The sequence below is a fragment of the Rhinolophus sinicus genome, chromosome 15 (assembly GCF_057876585.1).
Source record: "Rhinolophus sinicus isolate RSI-liver-muscle chromosome 15, RSI-T2T, whole genome shotgun sequence".
Lineage (NCBI taxonomy): Eukaryota > Metazoa > Chordata > Mammalia > Chiroptera > Rhinolophidae > Rhinolophus > Rhinolophus sinicus.
Window position 1 is genome coordinate 106,325,520 of NC_142515.1, and position 19,327 is coordinate 106,344,846.

A 19,327-nucleotide genomic window follows, 5' to 3' on the forward strand; every position below is an offset into this window, starting at 1 on the left:
AACCAATACATCGCACTAGACCTACTATTTAAAAAGTAAGTTATATTAATACATTTTTAATACACAGATGTTGGGGCACTAGTAGGTAAGAAAATATAATGAAGTAGGCAGGTGCTTACGTCTCCATGGTCTCCATGAATGCAACAGCTACAAATGGAGACCGATACAGACATACTGCCTCGATGACGCCAATCCCATTGAGGACCACAGCTGTTGTAGCAATGCCGTTTTCCAAACCATGTCAACTCTTGTTAGAATTCTGACCCTTACAAGGTAAAATCTTCCCTCAGTTTATACACAACAGTTTATATACAACAGTGGCATTCCTGGAAAGTTCAGTATATATTAAAATCATGTGAAAAATACATATGCGTTTATGTAAAGCAGAATTCAATTCTCAGCTTAGATAATTATAGTGTGTGTTTTTTAAACTCACACGAATGTCCAGCAGGATATTTCAAAGTGATGCAAGAGGTCACAATTCATCCTTCTATGGGGTGTCACACATACTGCAAGGCATTTCTCTGACCATCCACCACCTGCACCCACCACGGCCCAGGAGCCCTCACCCAGCATTATGCTAACCAAAAATGTCCCTACATTTCCAAAACACCTCTGTTGAAAATCACTGACATAATGAAATTGTTTCAGCGACATGAGTTAATAACGGAAATGAAACCTCTAAGTTCTTAAATCCTAAGGTTTAATGTAACAAACAAATGTTCAAGATAAATTCAAAAGGTTTATTGCACAAAATGCCACAGAAAAACGGATCAAAATAATACATGAACAAGTTTTAAGAAAAATTTTCCATACATTGATATTGACATCTCTTTTAACTGATCAAAAATAGAAAGTCCTATCAACTTATCTTAATGGAGCTTCAATTATAACGAATCTCAAAACTTTCTCTGTTTCTAAACACCACTTAAATGTCAGTATATTGCAATCTTTTTCCAAGATATATGGTTCACCAAATTTTGACATTAAAAAATTGACATTCAGAGGGGGCTGTTTGATTTAGGCAAATTATTATATTAAAATATTCCCTCCCTTGAAGCACAATAAAAAAACAAATGGTTCACATTTACCAAGAGAAGCTAAAGACTCTTTTTTAATGGTGAAAGTATGCATGAACAAAATACTTTCAAATGTGCATGTGAGTGGAAAAAACCCAGACATTTAAAAGGATTTTGGGGTCACTTTATATTCTTTATTTTTATGTACAATCAACTCTAGTGAAGAACCTAAAAAGCTACAGACTAAATTTTTATAAAATCTCAGAACCTAATTATAAGAGCCTACACCACAGTTTAGTATCATTTCGCAAGCGGGGATTTTCCTCCCTCCAAAAAAGTTACTTTTGAAAAATATGGTAAGTTTAAAAAGTTGCAATGTGTAAACGGCAGTTCCATGAGATGTGAAAAGATTATAGTTACTTTCATTAAAAAACAGCACACTTCAGAAAAATGGATTGAAGCCTGTACAAAAAGCTATTTAACACTGATAAAAATAAAATACTTTGGAATTATGCACAGGTATGGAAGCTACATTTTACATTTTCATTGTCACGTTTAAACGTACACGGTTATCTTTACATTCATATCACTCGTCAGTCTATGAAAAATAAAACTGCGACATGCTAGGAAGAGGTCCATCACAGTAACATTACACACTTCTGCTCTGTCATGCCTCACTAGCTTGCTTATTAAAAAAGCAAGATGCTACAAAAGCTACACTCAACAGGGAAGACTTAAAAGTTGAAGACACCCTACAGGTGGAATCCTGTCAACTGAGGTAGTTTTCTCCATTTATTTTTATTTTTATTTTTTTTTCTCGAGGTGGGCATGGAGCGGGCGGGACCCCTTTCTTGCCTCTTCGACTAAGACAGAATGAAGCCAGTGGGTGGTGTTCGGGGAGCAAGTGGATGGATGACAACACAATTCCATGAGATTTCTTTCTTTCCCACTTTTGGGAAGAGGTTGAATTTAAGACAAACAAAACTTGAATGCTATTTAGAGGAGGATTCTAGAAGAGCAGCAACGTTCGCCGTCTGTTTTTGCAGGCGACAGACGTGAGGATGAGGTCCTGGCTGCAATCCTGAGCGTCACTGAGACGATCCCCACGTGTGACCCACCTGGAGTTTCCCAAGACATTTTCCATGAGAGAGTTTTGGAACAGGAGAGCAAGAGGCAAATTACATTTTCTCAGGCTTTGAGGGGGTTGGACTAAATCTTTTCTGTATGAAGTTTAGAATCAACCTTTTAAAGCTCCATTTCCCCTGATATGGGTCTAATTTTCAACATGCCACTATGTCCACGTTAAAACGGAACTGATTTTGTATCTAGTTATTTTCTATGAAACCCTGGAAGGTGGTGAATGAGGGAAAGTGCCCAAAATGTGTAAACAAGGAAACGGGAACTAGAGATGAGGGAATGCTTTAAACTGGTACAGATGGAAATAATGTAACATCAGCTATTACAATTTATTTGCATGTAATGAAAACCAAATGATGAGTGAGCTGAGCCACAGGTAAGATTCATTCTCTTTGTGTAACACAACAAGCAATGATGTCATGGAACTAGAGAATTTAAAAGACTAAACTCAGATGTTAGGCAAAAGGAAATAGAAAAATCTGAAAAAGAATGGAAAGCTTCAATTCTATGAAAGAAAGACATACAATAAAAAGTAAAGATCTTCAGAGTTTTAACGCACCCATCTACATTTCACATCCTAAAGAGAGAGAGAGGAGTGAAGGTAGCAGTTCTAATAATAATTCCTAAGAATTATTCCTAAGAAGTAATTCACCTGTTTTTCTCCACTGGTACTGCTACCATAGTCTTTCAAACAAAGAATTAACTTGCACTTGGAAAAGAAGAGACAAACTGATGTAACTTGCTGTTTAGGGTTTTAACAAATAGAAAATCTGAAGTCATTCTCACCCCTAGCAGGGAAGTTACTTCATATTCTTAGGTACAAAGGATACATGGGAAGATTGGAATTAATTCATAAAAGAGTGAAAGGAAATTGGAGCAGGGTTATCACTGGCTGTACTCAAAATCTTCAAGGTGCTAACAACATTCTGCTTTACGAGATTAGCTCATCTTTTAATGATCCATTTTTCAAAGTCGTTTCCTTTACCCCAGATGTCGGTACATCATCTGACATGGTCAGAGTCCACGGTCAGTAAACTCAGGAAAGTTTCTTTTATATTAACAGAAAATTAAGCTTTTTGTTTTTTTTAATGGAACTCTGCTAACACATAAACAATTCCTCATTTTGGTTTTATACTGTGGGTGAGTTAATTTCTGGAAAGGTGTTTTGGAAAGTATGTAGGGATCAGAAGGCACAGAGATGATGTAAAAATTTGGACCGTATATGAATTGTTTATAAATGCTCAAACTAATTACTTCCCTTAGTCATCTTGAACTGTTGCAGGTTTCATTTCCGACTAGGACAGCTGTGCCTTTTAAAGTATAAATAGTCATTTGTATTAACTATTATAGGAAAAAGTGGCTTTGGCTGGAAGAATTTAGCAACAGAAACACTCGTGAGCTTACAGAAATCACTTTGGTAAATGGCCTCTCTTAAAGAGGCTGCAGAAAGCTCTGAAGTCTAAGGTTAAACATATGGTATCAGACTGTGTACTTTGCTGCTACAAATTCCATCTTGATGGGATTAAGATGCTACATTGATTCTTGGGTTTATTGCACCAACAATCCATCTCTAACCTACCTGTGGCTGCTTCTGAGACACGGTAAACTCCGAGAAGACGTGAAAACAGTGGGTCCCTACAGAACTCTCTTCTCAACAGTCAATCCTCAGACAGTGTAACTCCTACAGCCACCACAGCTGAGGATGGCACAGTGTGGCTTTCTTTACTTCACCTTTTGTACAAAGCAAACTCTGACCTGGAATCTGCAGTCCTTTTTCTGACTGTCTGTTTGGAATAGCAAAACATGCTTTCTCCAGTGTGGAGAGCTCATGCTTCAGCTGGGAAGCATTTGCCGTCTGGAATGGTACGCGTATCGCTTACTCTCTGCTCCAAAGTCACGCGTCCTAATTCGGCCCAAACACACAAGGCGACCTGTACCATCAGCTTAGTGTTCAGTGTAGTGCTTACGCTGCTTCCTGCCAAAAAGGTCGTTCTCTCGGTTGATTCATGGGTAACAAAAGGCCTAGAGCATTCATAAAAAACACAAACGCCGTTATGTCAAGTAAACCTAAGTTCCAAGAAAGCATCCACTTGAAAACAATAAAACAAAATAAAGCGTTGGAATGACTGTTTCTGTTTGCTTCTGACGTGACAGAGAGCTTATTCCTTTCTCCTTCAGTTGAGAATGTTTTGTTTTTGTTTTTTCTTCCAAGGAAGAACTGTCCTGAGCTTTAGCTTATAAGAGTATTTGAGCGACGTAAGGAGAATGCGTACTGGCGATAGCAGTCAACAGAGGCAGGTCATTCGATTCAATCCTGATATAGGAAAAAGAAAAGATTATTACTTTAAAGTGGCATGATTTTATAGTTAAGTATGACTGCTAAGTATTAAGCTTACTAGATCATTGCTTACAACTACTGAGAAAGAAGAAAGGGAAAGATGATGATAAACTTGTTCTTTTCATCTGATCTCCTGGGGGACTGTGCCCTGGGGGCGAGGCGAGACGCAGGTGTGCTGTGCAGACCTGTGGACCCAAAGCCCTTCTCACAGCAGGGAGCACCCGATTTTAAGTCCCTCACTTTTCCGTATGCCCTGTAATGCATTACACTTTTATGTTTTCTCCAGGATCTCCCTCTTCCTCCTGTCAGCATCCTGAATGCACATGATTCTGTACCTCGGTTCAAATTAGTCTGAGGAACATGATAAAGGTGGCAATGTCTTCAAAAACCTTGGGGGTTTGCTCAACAGGTTATATCACGTACCCTCACTAGGTACGTGAGCTACACGATTCTGAGAGCAAAGTGACACTAACCGATACAGAATCAAGAGACATCGTGGCATCCAATGGATGCGGCTTTGGCTGTCTCTCTTAAAGCAGAGGTGGATACAACATGGTCACATGCTAAATGCTGCCAAGTGTCCTGAGGGGAAAAAATGAGGACTGCTCCAGTCTATGAAATATGTCTTAATCTTTCACTTGAATTCCAAAAACGAAAAATTAAAAATAAAATTTAAAAAAGGTAGCTGGCATTCCTCCATGGAGTTTTTTCTATCTTTCTGCAGTAATGCTTCCTGCAGACCTTAATTTCAGTGAGGACAAGAAGCTCTCCTGCCCCTTCCGGGCTGGCCCTGACTACGGAGGAGGAGGCTAAGGACAGGCTGACTATGATCCCCACTAATAATGGACTAGGAAGGACTAGAGGGGAGAAGGTACAATAACCCTATGGTCCTTCTAACGGTGCTGATGAGGGACACCTGCCAGAGTCAGGGACCAGGCAGAAGTCCTAGAGATGGAAGGTACCCATCTGGCCATGGGAAACCTAATGTAGCAAGACGAAAGTCTGAGGCTGGTAAAGAGATCTAAACCCAAACTAACAAAAAACACAACAAAAAGATACTCTTGTAAGTTAACTGGAAAAGCAAATGCCTCAGAAGGGGAAACATTTTAAAAATGAAGTGTGTAAGGGCAACGTATGCCAGGAAATGTGAAGAACCAAACAGCACAGTAAGTCATATCCTGGGTGTGAAAGATGAAAAGTCTGACAACAACGCAAAGGCCTGAGTCTTGAAATAATGCTTTGCGTAGCAGGCTTCATTGAGAATTTCAAGGTCGACAACACACACACACACACAACATTTTCTTGCCCAAATTAGGGGATTCATCATCATAGATACAGGAGACAGTTCCCCATATACACAGTGCCTTTTTGTTCTCTGTTGCAAAATTAAGCAGAGAGTAAAATAAAAGTCAGAATTTCTCCAAGAGAAGTTATGGCGAGGACCCTCAGGAAGACGTTATGCATTAGTAACATCTCCTATACATTAGCACCTCTCCTCTTCTGGGGGGCTTATCACCCAAGGGAGGAAAGCACAGCGACCCCACACACATGCGGCCAGGCCCCTAAAAGCCCAGAATGACCTTTCTTGCCTCCTGCAGGAAGCGAAATATAGGCACAAGCTACTGCTGTGTCTGACTGCTTGTGACTTCGACATCTTACTGAAATGACTAGAAATGGGCAGAGTGGGATTAGGGTTTTTACTTTCAAGCATAAAATAATCCCGGGAGAAGACTAACAAAGTACTGCTAGCTGAACATTCTGCATTTGTTTGTGGGCGTGCAACGCCGGTATCAGACCAAGGGACATGCGGTCTCCGGGGAGCAGCAGACACTTCAGTGGGGCAGCAGGGCCTGCAGTGCACGAGGCACAGGTTACATGCATCAGTGGGCACAACGGCCCCATCACAGGGAGAAATGGTGGCACGTCGCGGAACTCACCCCAGTACGACACCTAATTCTTTCACATGGACTCGGGTGTGTCCACGGAGATATTCAGACAGCATCTTACTTTTAAGGTACATCTCCTGTAGTCTATCTTCAAGATGCATGATGCACTGTGAAGCCAAAAACACGCACAATGAGGCTAGAATTCCAATCTCTGCCAATAGACGCTAAGAGCTAGAATTCTCTTACTCCATTTTGAAGTACACAACTATAACTGCATCTCTTTCAAATACACTTAAAAAAATTACAATCCATTTTAAACCCTATCATGACGAGTAGGTATAAGAATAGGTTTTCGTAAAAAAAAAAAAAAAGTTTATTTTTTCCAATGACTATTAAGATTTTTATATATACTATATTCTAGTCTTTCTAAAAAGCATTTGTTTTATACATATTGAAATCATTCGAAATGCAATTATGTCCTGCTTAAAAAAAAATTTATATTAATCCTTTCCCCCATGTAGTTAAAAAGTTAAAAATTCTTTATTAATGTAATTTTATAGCTAAATAATTCTCGAGAATGTGAATTGACCATTATTTAGTTAACCACATAGTAATTTGCATTTTTGCTATTATAAATAATTTTACAAAGAACATCTATATTGTTGTTTTTTTTTCCCCTATATCTCAGATTATTTTGGCACAATGTATTCCCAGAAGGAGAATGATGGGAACAAGGTTATTTTCAAATTCATTTTTTTCCTTTTTCTCTCAAGAGTGTATTTTAACTAGGTCTTTAATAACAATGAAGAAAGGGCAATTGTTTTCAGGACATCTCTACTCTTGGAATTGTGTCCAAATTCATTTTTTAGAGAATAGCAACCATCTGTGTCTTTCACCAGAGGCGAATGCTTTTGCATTTGGCAGGCAGAGCTAGCCAAGCAACTTCAGTAAGATACCTGATGGCTCTGGCAAGGGAAATTCCATCCAACATAATTTTCTTCTAGACCATTACGCCTATTATTTTCAAGGTAAAAAGATTAACAGATGCATTTGAAAATGTTGATCTTGACCATCTGGGCTGATCAATGACATAGAAAAAGTATCCATTAGAGATGCAATCTTTTTAATTTTTCATTGGCTTAAAATCTTAAATGCACTGTGCTGGGTGGATGGAACACAACTGGTAAGTGATTAAGATTAACAATCAAAGCAAAGAGGATTTCACCAATTCTCATGAAAATGTTGCCCCAAATTAAAGAGTTTAGTGGTGAAAGAATCTCCTGCTAAGTTTCAGTTCCTTATAAATACAAACTTTTTAGTAAGAGTGTTATAAAATATTAAAAAGAAGTCACATTACATTGAATCCTTTATGTTTTAAAAAAGGTAATTTGCAGTGTTTTCACAGTCTCCATGAAAACTGTACATTGCACTGTCAACATAAAGAGAACATTGGTTTATATGGAATGTATACTGTTCTTAAAATTGAAGCATCTAGAAATTTTTTTTTAAAAGACTTGATTATCAAATAGAATTGTGTGGGTTCTTCCTTCCCTTTTCTGGGATTTTATTCCTGAGATAGATTTCTTCCATTTTTAACTTCTGAAATTTTAAATAGCTGCTTTTTCTTTTCATACTGAGGGCTCTAATAGTTATTTAACCATGTATTCCATTCAGCTGACTTTTAAGGAGAATTTTAAACTGCAGATGAAATTTCCTTTGATCTTGGTTTTGTCAGGTTACCTAAGTCATACATATTATTAAGTGGTTAAACATCTGTCCAAATGAAGTAAAAAGAATCAGCTATAGTAATTTATTGCTTGGAAAACTAGGTTGTCAAAAGTAACAAGAGCTATGTATTATAGAATAAAATATAAAAGTTTGGTAAATACTTATAACAGTAAGAAACTATAAAATTTAATATATCTTCTTTGACTTACAGAAAAAGAGATTTCGGCCTCTAAATCAGCATGATGCACCTTGCTACTAGAAAGAACAACTGCCTATGGATGTCGAACAAGAGTCAGGTTGTAGTAACCCTAAATGCTTCTCATGTTACCCCTTGGGATGTCCTGCAAGAGTATGCTTCAGTTTCAAGTCCAAATAAAGATTTTAGTGAAAAGGTGTTGTCAGTCTTTACAGCCATTAATACTGTTTTTTTGTTTGTTTGTTTTTTAAGATTTTTTTTTTATTATTGGGGAAGGGGAACAGGACTTTATTGGGGAACAGTGTGGACTTCCAGGCCTTTTTTTCCAAGTCAAGTTGTCCTTTCAGTCTCAGTTGTGGAGAGTGCTGTTCAGCTTCAAGTTGTTGTCCTTTCAGTCTTAGTTGTGGACCTCAGCTCCAGGTCCAGTTGCCGTTGCTAGTTGCAGGGGGCACAGCCCACCATCCCTTGCGGGAGTCGAACCGGCAACCTTGTGGTTGAGAGGACGCGCTCCAACCAACTGAGCCATCTGGGAGCTCAGCGGCAGCTCAGCTCAAGGTGCCATGTTCAATTTTAGTTGCAGGGGGCGCTGCCCACCATCCCTTGCGGGACTCGAGGAGTTGAACTGGCAACCTTGTGGTTGAGAGGACACTGGCCCATGTGGGAATCGAACTGGCAGCCTTCGGAGTTAGGAGCATGGAGCTCTAACCGCCTGAGCCACCGGGCCGGCCCTTAATACTGTTTTTTGAAATGAATGATTAACAATCATACTAGTGGTAGCAGCCTCCTGAATGCTTATAACATCTAACCCCATTCCAAGAGTTTTACATGAATTATCTAATTTTATCTTCGTAACCATATGAGCCAGGTTCTATTATTTGCCCCGCTTCACAGATAAGGAAATTGAGACTCTGAGCAGTCACACAATGAGGGAGCCGGAGAGCTTGGATCTGACTCCAGGCTACTGGGCCCTAAGGACCAGACGTTGGGCACTACTTCACACTGGCTGTTTAAATATTGCTTGGTTTAGAAAGCAGGGCCTTAGCCCTAATTTTCAGAGGATTCTTACAACATGCTTGTTGAAAAAGTACTGTCTTCATTTTACAAATGAGAAAGCGGAAGTTCAGACTCGCGGGTTTGCCCACCATCACACGACCAATCAATGGCAAAGCCTAGACTTTAACTCAGGTAGTTGGTCTCCTGGTCGTGCCACCACACAGAGGAAAACCAGACAGTATTTCAAAGTACCTCCTTCAAGGCCTTCAAAGTCTTGACGACTTCTGAGGAATGTGGTGCCACCGTAGATTCAGTCATAAGAACTCAGGAAAATTAGCACTGCATTGGCAATTAGTGTAGGTAATTAATATTCAGATTCCTACCATCTTGCTGTTCAATAGCTCTCTATCTTTGTGGAGGCCAGAAGGGAGACAGCCATGTTTTGGTTTGGGGTTAGAGTGCAGAGGGGACGAAGGAGCAGAGAAGGGGGAGCTCTTCCATCTAAGGGCACGTCCCCAAGGTCGCCTCATCCACGCTTTTCCTAGCTAGGCGCCCTTAAGCCTCGCTTCCACTTTTGAAACCTTTCTCCCTCCCTCTCTTAACATACTTTCTCTCAATTTCCCTCTGCACACACGCGCGTACACACATATGAAAAAGATTTGTTTTGTATATTATTTCAGTGACCGAGGGAGAGCTGTTGATAATTTTCTAGGCGTTTATAGGCTCTGTTATTTATATTTAGTACAATGTCATGAAAGTGATTTTAAAATCCCATTTAACAAGGAATAACTGGCAGCATCTTCTATGGGTATGGTACTTCAAAATTTCAAGTGTTTACACAAACAATATTCTATTTTGTCTATAACAACTTTGTGAAGGTAGTCCCTGAACAAAAAGAACTCTAATCCCTTCACAAACTGGCTTGCTTGATATCGATCTAATAAAAGGACAATTACTGAGTTCTCCAAAGGAGGATTTAAAATTGCCTTTTATGCTTGATTCCTACTCCCATACCTTACTTCCTTTAACAAGTACCTTGTTCAAAAAGATTTATGTCACTGTGTATTACTTGTTTCATGCAAGGGCTATTGTTACTGAAATCTATCCAGTTTGCTGGTTTTATGTTGAATATTACATTCTTACTTACGCTAACATCTAATTATCCTAAAAACAGTACATGTGAACTTGTGATTTTATAATCAAAGTACTGTTAAAAATGTTGTTGTTTTTTTAACTCTATTTCTTTGGTGAAATAAGAACAAATACTTACAAAATCAGCAGGGAGGTGAAGCTTGTAAAGTTGTAAAATGGACTGAAGTAAACTGGACACCTGACTAGACACCAAGACATCTTGGCCCAGTTTCATGTTGTCCATCACTTTCCTCTGACTTGTGGCCACCTGCACACTCCACTTATCCGTGTCTGCGATAATACAGACAGCTTCAGCTATGGGCTCATCAAGCACCGGATGCTGGAAGAGAAACACAATAGGTCAACTTTTCACACTGCCTCCAAATAATACTCGACACGTCTAGAATGCTTCTGTTTAGCATTAGACTAACAGTTCAGAAGGTGATGGTAAAATCTATAGAAATTTAGAGCTTTACAGGGACCAAAATAGGAGTGTCATTAAATCATCATTGAAAAATTAATTTGATAGAAACTGCATTTAATCATTATTTTTTTCTTATACCCAGAAGGTATGCTATAAATGTTGTTAAATGTTCATAGGTAAGTGAAAAGATACATGCCCTCCCTACATTCCAGGATATTAAAATTCGTTTCCTCTTAAAAGACTTCACTCTCCTTTTAAAATGGAGAGTACCAGAAAAAGTTGTGGGATTCTTTCGCCTTTTCTCCAATAACAAGGTGCAAGCAGGATAACTTCATATTCCCTTAAAGTTATATATAGCTTTAATTATTAAGCAATATTTATTTAGTAACTGTGCACTACATACATAAATCAACTTCAACAACCAAATAATAAACTCTCAGAATTTATTTTTCTAGAGAGTCTAAAAGGTAAAAGTATAGCTACTGGTGAACATACTTAAAATACAAAATTCTCAATTATTGAACAGTTAGGGAGAGAGCAGTTTAACTAGTAAACTGTGCCACAGGGCAAATGGTAAACACTGAAGGAGTACAGGAACAGGACCTTAAAAAATTAAATGTCTTGAAATTGATCCAAGTATGACTGCTGCACCACCAGCACCTCTGACGTATACATGTAGTATCCCACACGTGCACAAATCAACATCACAACACGACTGCCTTTCTAGGGCCCAAATTAAAAGAAAGAGAAAGAAGGGGGTGGAGGTAGGGAGGGTATACAGACGGACAGAAACAGACACACCTCATAGCCCCTGTACATGAGCACATTTTCTCAACCTTCCCAACCTGGCCATCTGTTGCTTTTGGCTGCTTAGCGTAACTTCCAATAAGTTGATCCTAATTTCCTTTTAGAAAATGACCTTTCTTGGCTGAGACCTGGAGGGCCCCACCCTCCCTCTATCGAGGTGTGGTAACGTGACCCAAGTTAGGCCAATTAGATTCTCCTTCCCCGCGATTTCCCTCTGAGCTGGGGGACAGGAAGTTGGTGCCACCATTTTCCTGCCCAGATAGCAACTACTACAAACACCTTTAGGTGGTTCTTGGTTCCTTGACTTTCAGTGACCTCGTTTCCTGTCTTTCTGAAGCCTAGTTCTTTGGCCTCATCAGTTCTATGAATCCCTAATATCTTTCCAATAAAGTTCCTTCTGCTTAAGTTAACGAGAATTGGTTCCTGCTGCTTGAGATAAAGAACCCAAGCAGATACACAACCTTGCTTCAGATGACTACCTGAGAATTTTAAGACTTAATACTAGTAGTGGGAAGGCTGCAATAGAAACCGAAGACGTACGCTGTTATACTGTCATTTTAACAGGTAATTTGGCTCCCTGTTTAATAAAGAGGTCCAAGGCTTCTAAGTCTTGGGCTTCTCTGGAAGTCTATGCAGCTTTATATTCTTTCTCACAGATGGGAAAGAAGTGACTGCGTGGTAGGTTAAATGAAACCTTAGTTTGGACCAACATTTTTTCCTATACTATATCCAAGAGGAAACTTTCAGGGTTTAGAATATTTTTCTCATTGAAAAGAATAGCAAATTAGGCAAAATCTAATATTCCAACATTTATTTAAGCTTGTGGTCAAATAATCTTAAACATGAGAAATAAAGAACTTGACAAAGCAGATTCTTGAATTAACAAAGCCCAGTTTCCAAGGGATAGTTCTCATTTTCTAGACTCATTAACCAAATAGTACAAAGGTTATCTCACACACACTAATGACCCCGTATTTCCTCTCTCATCCAAGAGCTTTTGTGACCCCTCACTCCTACGCTTCTGACACACACACATACACACTCTCCAAAATGCAAAGTTAAAACAGGGCCTCAATGAGTTCCCTTTACAAATTCCTGCACATTCTTGCTCAGTCAGTATGTGATTAATTCATAGCAAGATGACGATGACTCGCCAGCAATATACCTGGTCCTTATGAACAAAGGAAATGGAAATATAAAAACTAAAAAGATTTGTATTTTGAGCTCAAACCCCTTCAATGCTTTGCATTTATCAGAGATTCACAGTGTGCTGGGTATAGCACAGAATAATCTATACTATGAACCTTTCCTTCAAGGAACTTATAGTCCGAGAGTATATATAATCTCTACTGATCAGATGCCCTCATATATACAATGAGCTGAAGGTATGCCAATCAGCTTTCACTTAGATGTCAATCACCTCCCTCTACCAAGGTGTGGTAATAACATGACCCGAGCTAGGCCAATTAGATACTCCTTCCCCACTTGTTCCTGTGAGCTAGAGGATAGAAGTCTGAGAATGGTTGGTGTAAGATCTAGCTTTACAAAATATATATATATATATATATTTGGAGTAGATAATTTGGGCTCAGTTTCCAATTGAACTCAATTTCCTAAAGGATTTCCCCACCACACTGGTAGGGAAGGGAAGTGTGTGTCAATCCAAGGAAAGCACATGGGCTATACATTATATGGTACCACCACCACCAACGCAGAGATATTTGTTTTAAGCAATAAACTGCTGGAATAAGAGCAATGAGGCTTCCTGGGGAGGTGATGGATGGAAGAGTCTCCAAGCATGAGTTACTTTAGAAGGTTGTAGACTCATACACGATTAACAAAAAGGGACAGAGAAGTTGGCACAATTATTTTAAAAGGAGGAAGTAAATGGGCATGAGAATGTTAAAAAAAAAATGTGAAAAATGAGCACAAGTCATTTTTAAATCACTGGAGCAAAAAGGCAGATTCTAACGGGAAACCTGAGGTGAGACTAAAGACAAATGGGTCCAAGGGCTGGGACAAACTGACAGGAATTTGGGAGCCCATTCCTTAAATGCGGGCTGAATCTTTTCTCCCTGCACTTGTAGCCCCTAGCACAGGACCTGGCATTTGACAAATGTTCCTAAATTACGACGAAGCAGGTTAAGCACAAGCAAATGACACCCGATGCATTCCCAAACCAGCAGGTTGACTGACTTTCATGGATGCAGGCTCCAGAAACTGAAAAGAACCAGCTGAACGTTTTCAAAAGACTACCTTACAACAAACAAACAAACAGGAAAAAACTCAAAGAATTACACATTCTTGGGCCAATATCCAACACACAATTTCCTAACACACAATTAGGAAATACCTAACACAATTTCCTGCATTCGTCCACAGGGCAACCCAACTGTCTCCATCTTACTACAACCCTTTCGTAGCTACTCACTTATTTACTGAAACAGAAACATGTTTTAAAAGTAGATGGAAATAAGGGGAAATGTAAATAGTCAAGGAAAAAGAAATGAATGCTGGACAGACATAAAAATCTCATCAGCAACTACTTCAGCTACAATTTACGGGGCACCGGCTGACTGGCTGCCCATTCCTAATCTGTTCTGAACTTATACAGGGTCGGAGAGTAGAAGCTTAAGTTCTGGCAATTCTGGACATTTCTGATATATATCTTTCCAAAGGAAACACAGCTCCATTAAAAAGCTTATTAGTCAATCTCTAAGCTTTTAGAATTTAAAGAACTCTAAGATCCAGAAGGCTATGTTTGGATTTATCACAGAAACACACACCCACACACACCCTGCGCCCTGGTCTTCAATTTAAAATTCCTCTTAGGAAAGGCTCTACTTTTAAGGCATATACAGACTCACAATAAACAAAGGAAACACTGAATTATAGCACACGTCTTAATACTTTTTCTTATTAGCCATATCTTAACTGTAGAAACAATTAATAGTGAGATCTGTCAGGGAGATTTTTTAGGTTCACATTTTATCAAGTTCACATGCACACCAGGGTGTACACACACACACACACACACACACATACACACACACACACACACACACACACACACATCAGCAGTAACATACATAGAGCAGTACTTTTGAGAAACTAAGTACTTTGAGAAATGCTATAAAATATAAGACGGAATGACTGAAACACCTATTAAATGCCTGATCCATCCTTCTGCTATTCCTAAGAGTTTGGGCTTGGGGACTAGAAAAACAGAAATAGGCAGGTGAGGCTTGGCTGCCTCTGGAAACTGACACATGAATCAAAGGAGTCTGGCCTCCTATGGATCTTCAGGGATACAGAATAAATGACTATACATCTTGGCAAGTAAGATTACTAAGATCTTTCTTCCTAATATTAAATACCCCCCCCCCTTTTAACAAAAAAGGGCTTTGTTATTTTGATTAAATATCATTAGAAAAACAAATAAGCCCAGGGCACATATTTACTCTTTCAAAAGTTCTCCTCCCAACCATTATTGGTCTCAGATTAAACAGGACCTCTGACATTTGAGTTCTGAACAAAAATCTGAAGGAAATGTTAACATTACATTCATTTCAACTTAAAATGCTTTTATTTGGTTAGTTGAAAACTTCACAAACCTTACAGACACATATATCAGTTTTCCTTTTCTCTCTCAAGCTGAAGGGAATCAATTTTAAAAGCAAGTTTCTTGCCCACAGAGTTTGTTGAATTCTCTTATCAGAATGAGTCTGCAGTATGTTTCTACTTCCTTCATAATCCTAGACTTCCAATAGCGCTGCCTTATCGCCACCCTCCCGAGTGCCCACAGCCCGCTGAGCACTCACCCATCCATAACCCAGGCAGCACCTCAGAGTCACCAGCCCTCAACAGTCCCTAATGCCTTCCTGCCACCTCTTCTGGATGGCTGCCAGCAGTTTCCACACCTCCCTCAGAAACTTAATTGGGCAACTCAGTAACTTCGGACAGAGCCTGGAGATGAAAGAACAGTGGCGGTCAATAAAAAGCTGTAGGCAAGTGTTAGGCTTAATGGGAATCTCCATCCGAGGAATGAAGTAGTGGCAACACGCCATTATCGTTTTCCGCCTTGTTCTACTCTGAGAGTCAGAAACATCATTTATTTAGCTCTACAGTGTCAATATCCAATTTATCCAAACTACTTTCCTGTAAAGATTTCTCAAGACAAATTAACAAATGAAAATATTTGCATTATAGATCTTTAAAGGTTTCTCAAGTACTCTTTGGCTATTATGTCTTGTGGAATCAACAGAGTAAGTAGTTAATCTCTAGCCTGAGGATTTGTGGGTCTGTTTCCTGGGAGTGTCAGATATCTCGGTCATTCCAACTCCGAGGTTCTAGATCAGATCTGAGAATACCAAACATGCTGCTTTGACTTATACACACATGACTTCTGCTTAACTTAAACTCAGAACAAGAAATTTCTACAAGGTTTGGGTAATCAGAAGAGCTGCAGTTCTGATATTTCAGCAAAAGGCAATGATGAGACAACAAACGGCAAAGGCTCTGAAGTCGGACAGGATTGGGTGTGAATACTACCTCTGTCGCTTACTAGCTGTGGGACGTTAGCAACTCATTCATCTGGGCCTCGGTTTCTATACCTGTATAATGTAACGGTACTTCCTTCACAGAGTTTCTATGAGGTTTAATTCACAGAGGCTGTGAGGCACACAAATGGCACTATATGGTTCTTTAGTACGAGCCATATAGCATAATGCCTAACACTTACTGGGTACGTTCCATTTACTTTCTTACACCGCCCTCTCTGTATTAATCATGTTCACTAAACCTTCAAACTTCCTAAAATACTACATTATCGTTTTGCTCACCAACTCAAAAACCTACTCCAGCGCATATATGTCCAAACGTTTCTCTTCCCATACTTAAAGCTCTTCACAGTCTGGGCCCAACTTCAGCCACACACATTCACCTCCCAGGGCTCTCAAAGAAGCCCATCTGCCAAGCAGGGAGGACCCCTGCCTCTTAACTCAGGCTGAGTCTGGAATGTTTTCCCTGCCATCTTCTAAAATTTCCAATACATTTTGGTGTTTCATCACACTGTCTTAATTTGTTCTCGATTTCACATCTGTTTGTCTACTCAGTGATTTCGTAAGTAACTCAAGGAGAGAAATTACATTTTATTTTTCTTCTTTAGCCACGGAAGTGAGCATAATGAAATGCTAGGCATATGCTAAATATCTAATGCATGCTGGCTCCATTGCAAAAGGCTCTATTCAGATTTCTTTATTTTTGTTTTCAATTCAGTTCTATTAGGTCATCCACACAATTATTAATATACTTATTTTCCACATACCACATTTAAATGACTAACATTTCATGTAATTACCTATTTTTAACTTAAGAGCAGGAAAATGCCATTCTCACATACGTATGCGTATATGCTTCCTGTTAACTATCCTTTGGTTTATCATGCATTTCCTGTGGAGTGGCCAGGAACACAGCCCTGCTCTACAGATAGGAACACTGAGGACAAAACATTTTGGCACTTATTAAGTATCCTGGCATGTCACAAGCAGAAGCTAGGAACTCATTCAAGCTTTTAGCTGGGTAAGTCTGCCAAGACCTCTCCTTTGAAATCCTAACCTTGCCTTGGTATAAATTTAGATCAGAAGGTTAGATCACAAGAAGTGTGAATGATGGTCTCAACTTAATGTCAACAGGAGAAAACACAGTTATCTCTATTATGACTTTGCTAAGAAACTTCTCCATCCTTACGCTGCTGGCACTGCCCAATACACACTCTAACGTAACCCCCTGTCAGTCCTCAAAGATGACCAGCCCACTGGTGTGTTATGCACAACTCATGTGCAGACAGATGCCTGTACTTATAACCAGCTCTACAATCTGCACATTAGTTAGAATAGTGCAGATTTAACTATGAGGGACGAGCCACTGGGCAGCCTCTTTCAAACACAAAGCGAGCAGGTGATTAAGGATTCAGGTAATTCATTGGATGCAACTCCCTGTATTTTTTCTCCGAAATACTCTGGATAATAAAAAATAAAATTCTTTGGCATCATTTGAGCGTCAGTTTGTTAATCATTCTATGTGAGATAATGCTGATAAGCTTAATATCTTCTCATTCTGGCCTCTATGTCTCTTACTTGCTCTGCCATATTTTTTTTAATGTATTTTTGTCTCTGCGCTACATTCAAAGAGATAGTTTCAAATGTGGCCCCCATTTCACAAACTTTTAATTCTCTCCAGCTGTATTTAATCTGCTCTGCTCTTTAGCCAATCCCATGAGTTTTAGTTTCAATAACCACATTTTTCAATTTTAAAAGATCTTTTTAGTTCTTTTACAGATCTAATCGATCATTTATCACATTATTTCACCTTTTTTCTAATGTTCCAAATCCTTCTTTTTACCACTGTGACCCTTTTAAACAGTTACTTACTCATATTTCAGATTTTTCTAGTAGTGTTAATTCTCCTGTTTGCATTTGCTCACTCTACCTTATCATAAGTTTCCTTATAGGTGGTTTGTACTTTCTGAACATGAGACCCTCTTGTCGGAGTTGTTTGTTTCATGTGCTCTTGGAAACAGTCAATGCCAGTGACTAAAGGCTTAAGAACTGTAACTGGAGTAAGGTGGGGAAGAGGAAAAGCAGCTATATGTGACTTATAAGCCGGTGGCTGTGAAAGGGCCCACGGTGCTTCTTCTGCCAGAGTCCTAGAGGTTTTGATGCTTCTGGCTTTCCCATTTATTTCTCCGTGGGGATTCCCAAGTCACTCAGGTGGAATAAATCTGAACCCCAAACATAGTCATAACACAGGCCTGGGATTTTGACTTCTCATGGGTGACTTTATTTTTCCCCACTCAAGTTTCCAACTTGTTTCTCTGCTGCTTCACTGTTTCAGGCTGGGGTTTTCTAGTACCTTTATTCATGGAAGGATAACTCTTGGAAGCCCTAGGCTGTAGGTAAGGGGATCACTTCCAGGTCCCAAGCCTTATGCGTATGTGAGACCACATCTCTTATCCTGAGTGGACCTTAGGAACCCAGCACTGAATTCCTAGGACCTGCATCCAGACTGAAATGCCAGAGGGCCACAGTTGCATCAGCCCAAACTTACTGTTCTGGCTTTCATTTCTATGTTTCTGGCACGACAATATTTCCAATTTCTTTTCATACACGAGCATTAGAGCAAGGGGCTGAGGTGGGGATGGTAATATTTTATCCATATTTTTTACAGTTTTAGAGAAGAGGATACCATCTGCATCCATACATGTTGCTGGAATCATTCCACGTCGTATCTTCTTCACTGTGGCTGTAAATACAATCCCTAGCACATACAAGGTACTTAGTAAATAAATTTCTAAGGCATGACTGCTCCTCCTCCTGCCCAAAAGCCAGTTCCAGTCTCCCTGTCCCCGTTGGTCAAACAAGTTGGCCAGATCACCTGAAACGCCACCATGAGAAATTTCTAGTGTATCAAGCAGACTGTTAACATATGAAAATACCAGACAGTATTTATTGATGTTACAAAAACTCTGTAAGCATTTGTTTATCGTAAGTTTTTTTTCTTATTGGAAACAGGTTCAAAGTCAGTCACTAAAAGCTTAAAAGTTGTAAAAAAGTGGAGAAGAAAAATAGTCACTCATTTTGGACTACGAAACATTGCTGAGGAATCCTG

General features: G+C 39.4%; 1 protein-coding gene across 7 annotated transcripts in view; it reads right to left on the bottom strand.

Moving 5' to 3' along the window:
- The window catches only part of FNIP2 (folliculin interacting protein 2), a 117,121-nt gene that overhangs the window by 742 nt on the left and 97,052 nt on the right, over positions 1-19,327 (bottom strand). For 6 of the 7 annotated variants that reach the window (XM_019733170.3, XM_019733168.3, XM_074338387.2 and 3 more), the window contains 3 exons: positions 10,568-10,768; positions 6,432-6,547; positions 723-4,470 (listed from right to left, as the gene is read on the bottom strand). In XM_019733170.3, the coding sequence (XP_019588729.3) occupies positions 4,392-4,470; positions 6,432-6,547; positions 10,568-10,768 (396 nt within the window). In that variant the 3' untranslated portion in view covers positions 723-4,391. Of the gene's footprint in view, positions 1-722; positions 4,471-6,431; positions 6,548-10,567; positions 10,769-19,327 lie in introns of those variants that run through there. The other variant, XR_012498164.2, reaches the window with a different exon arrangement.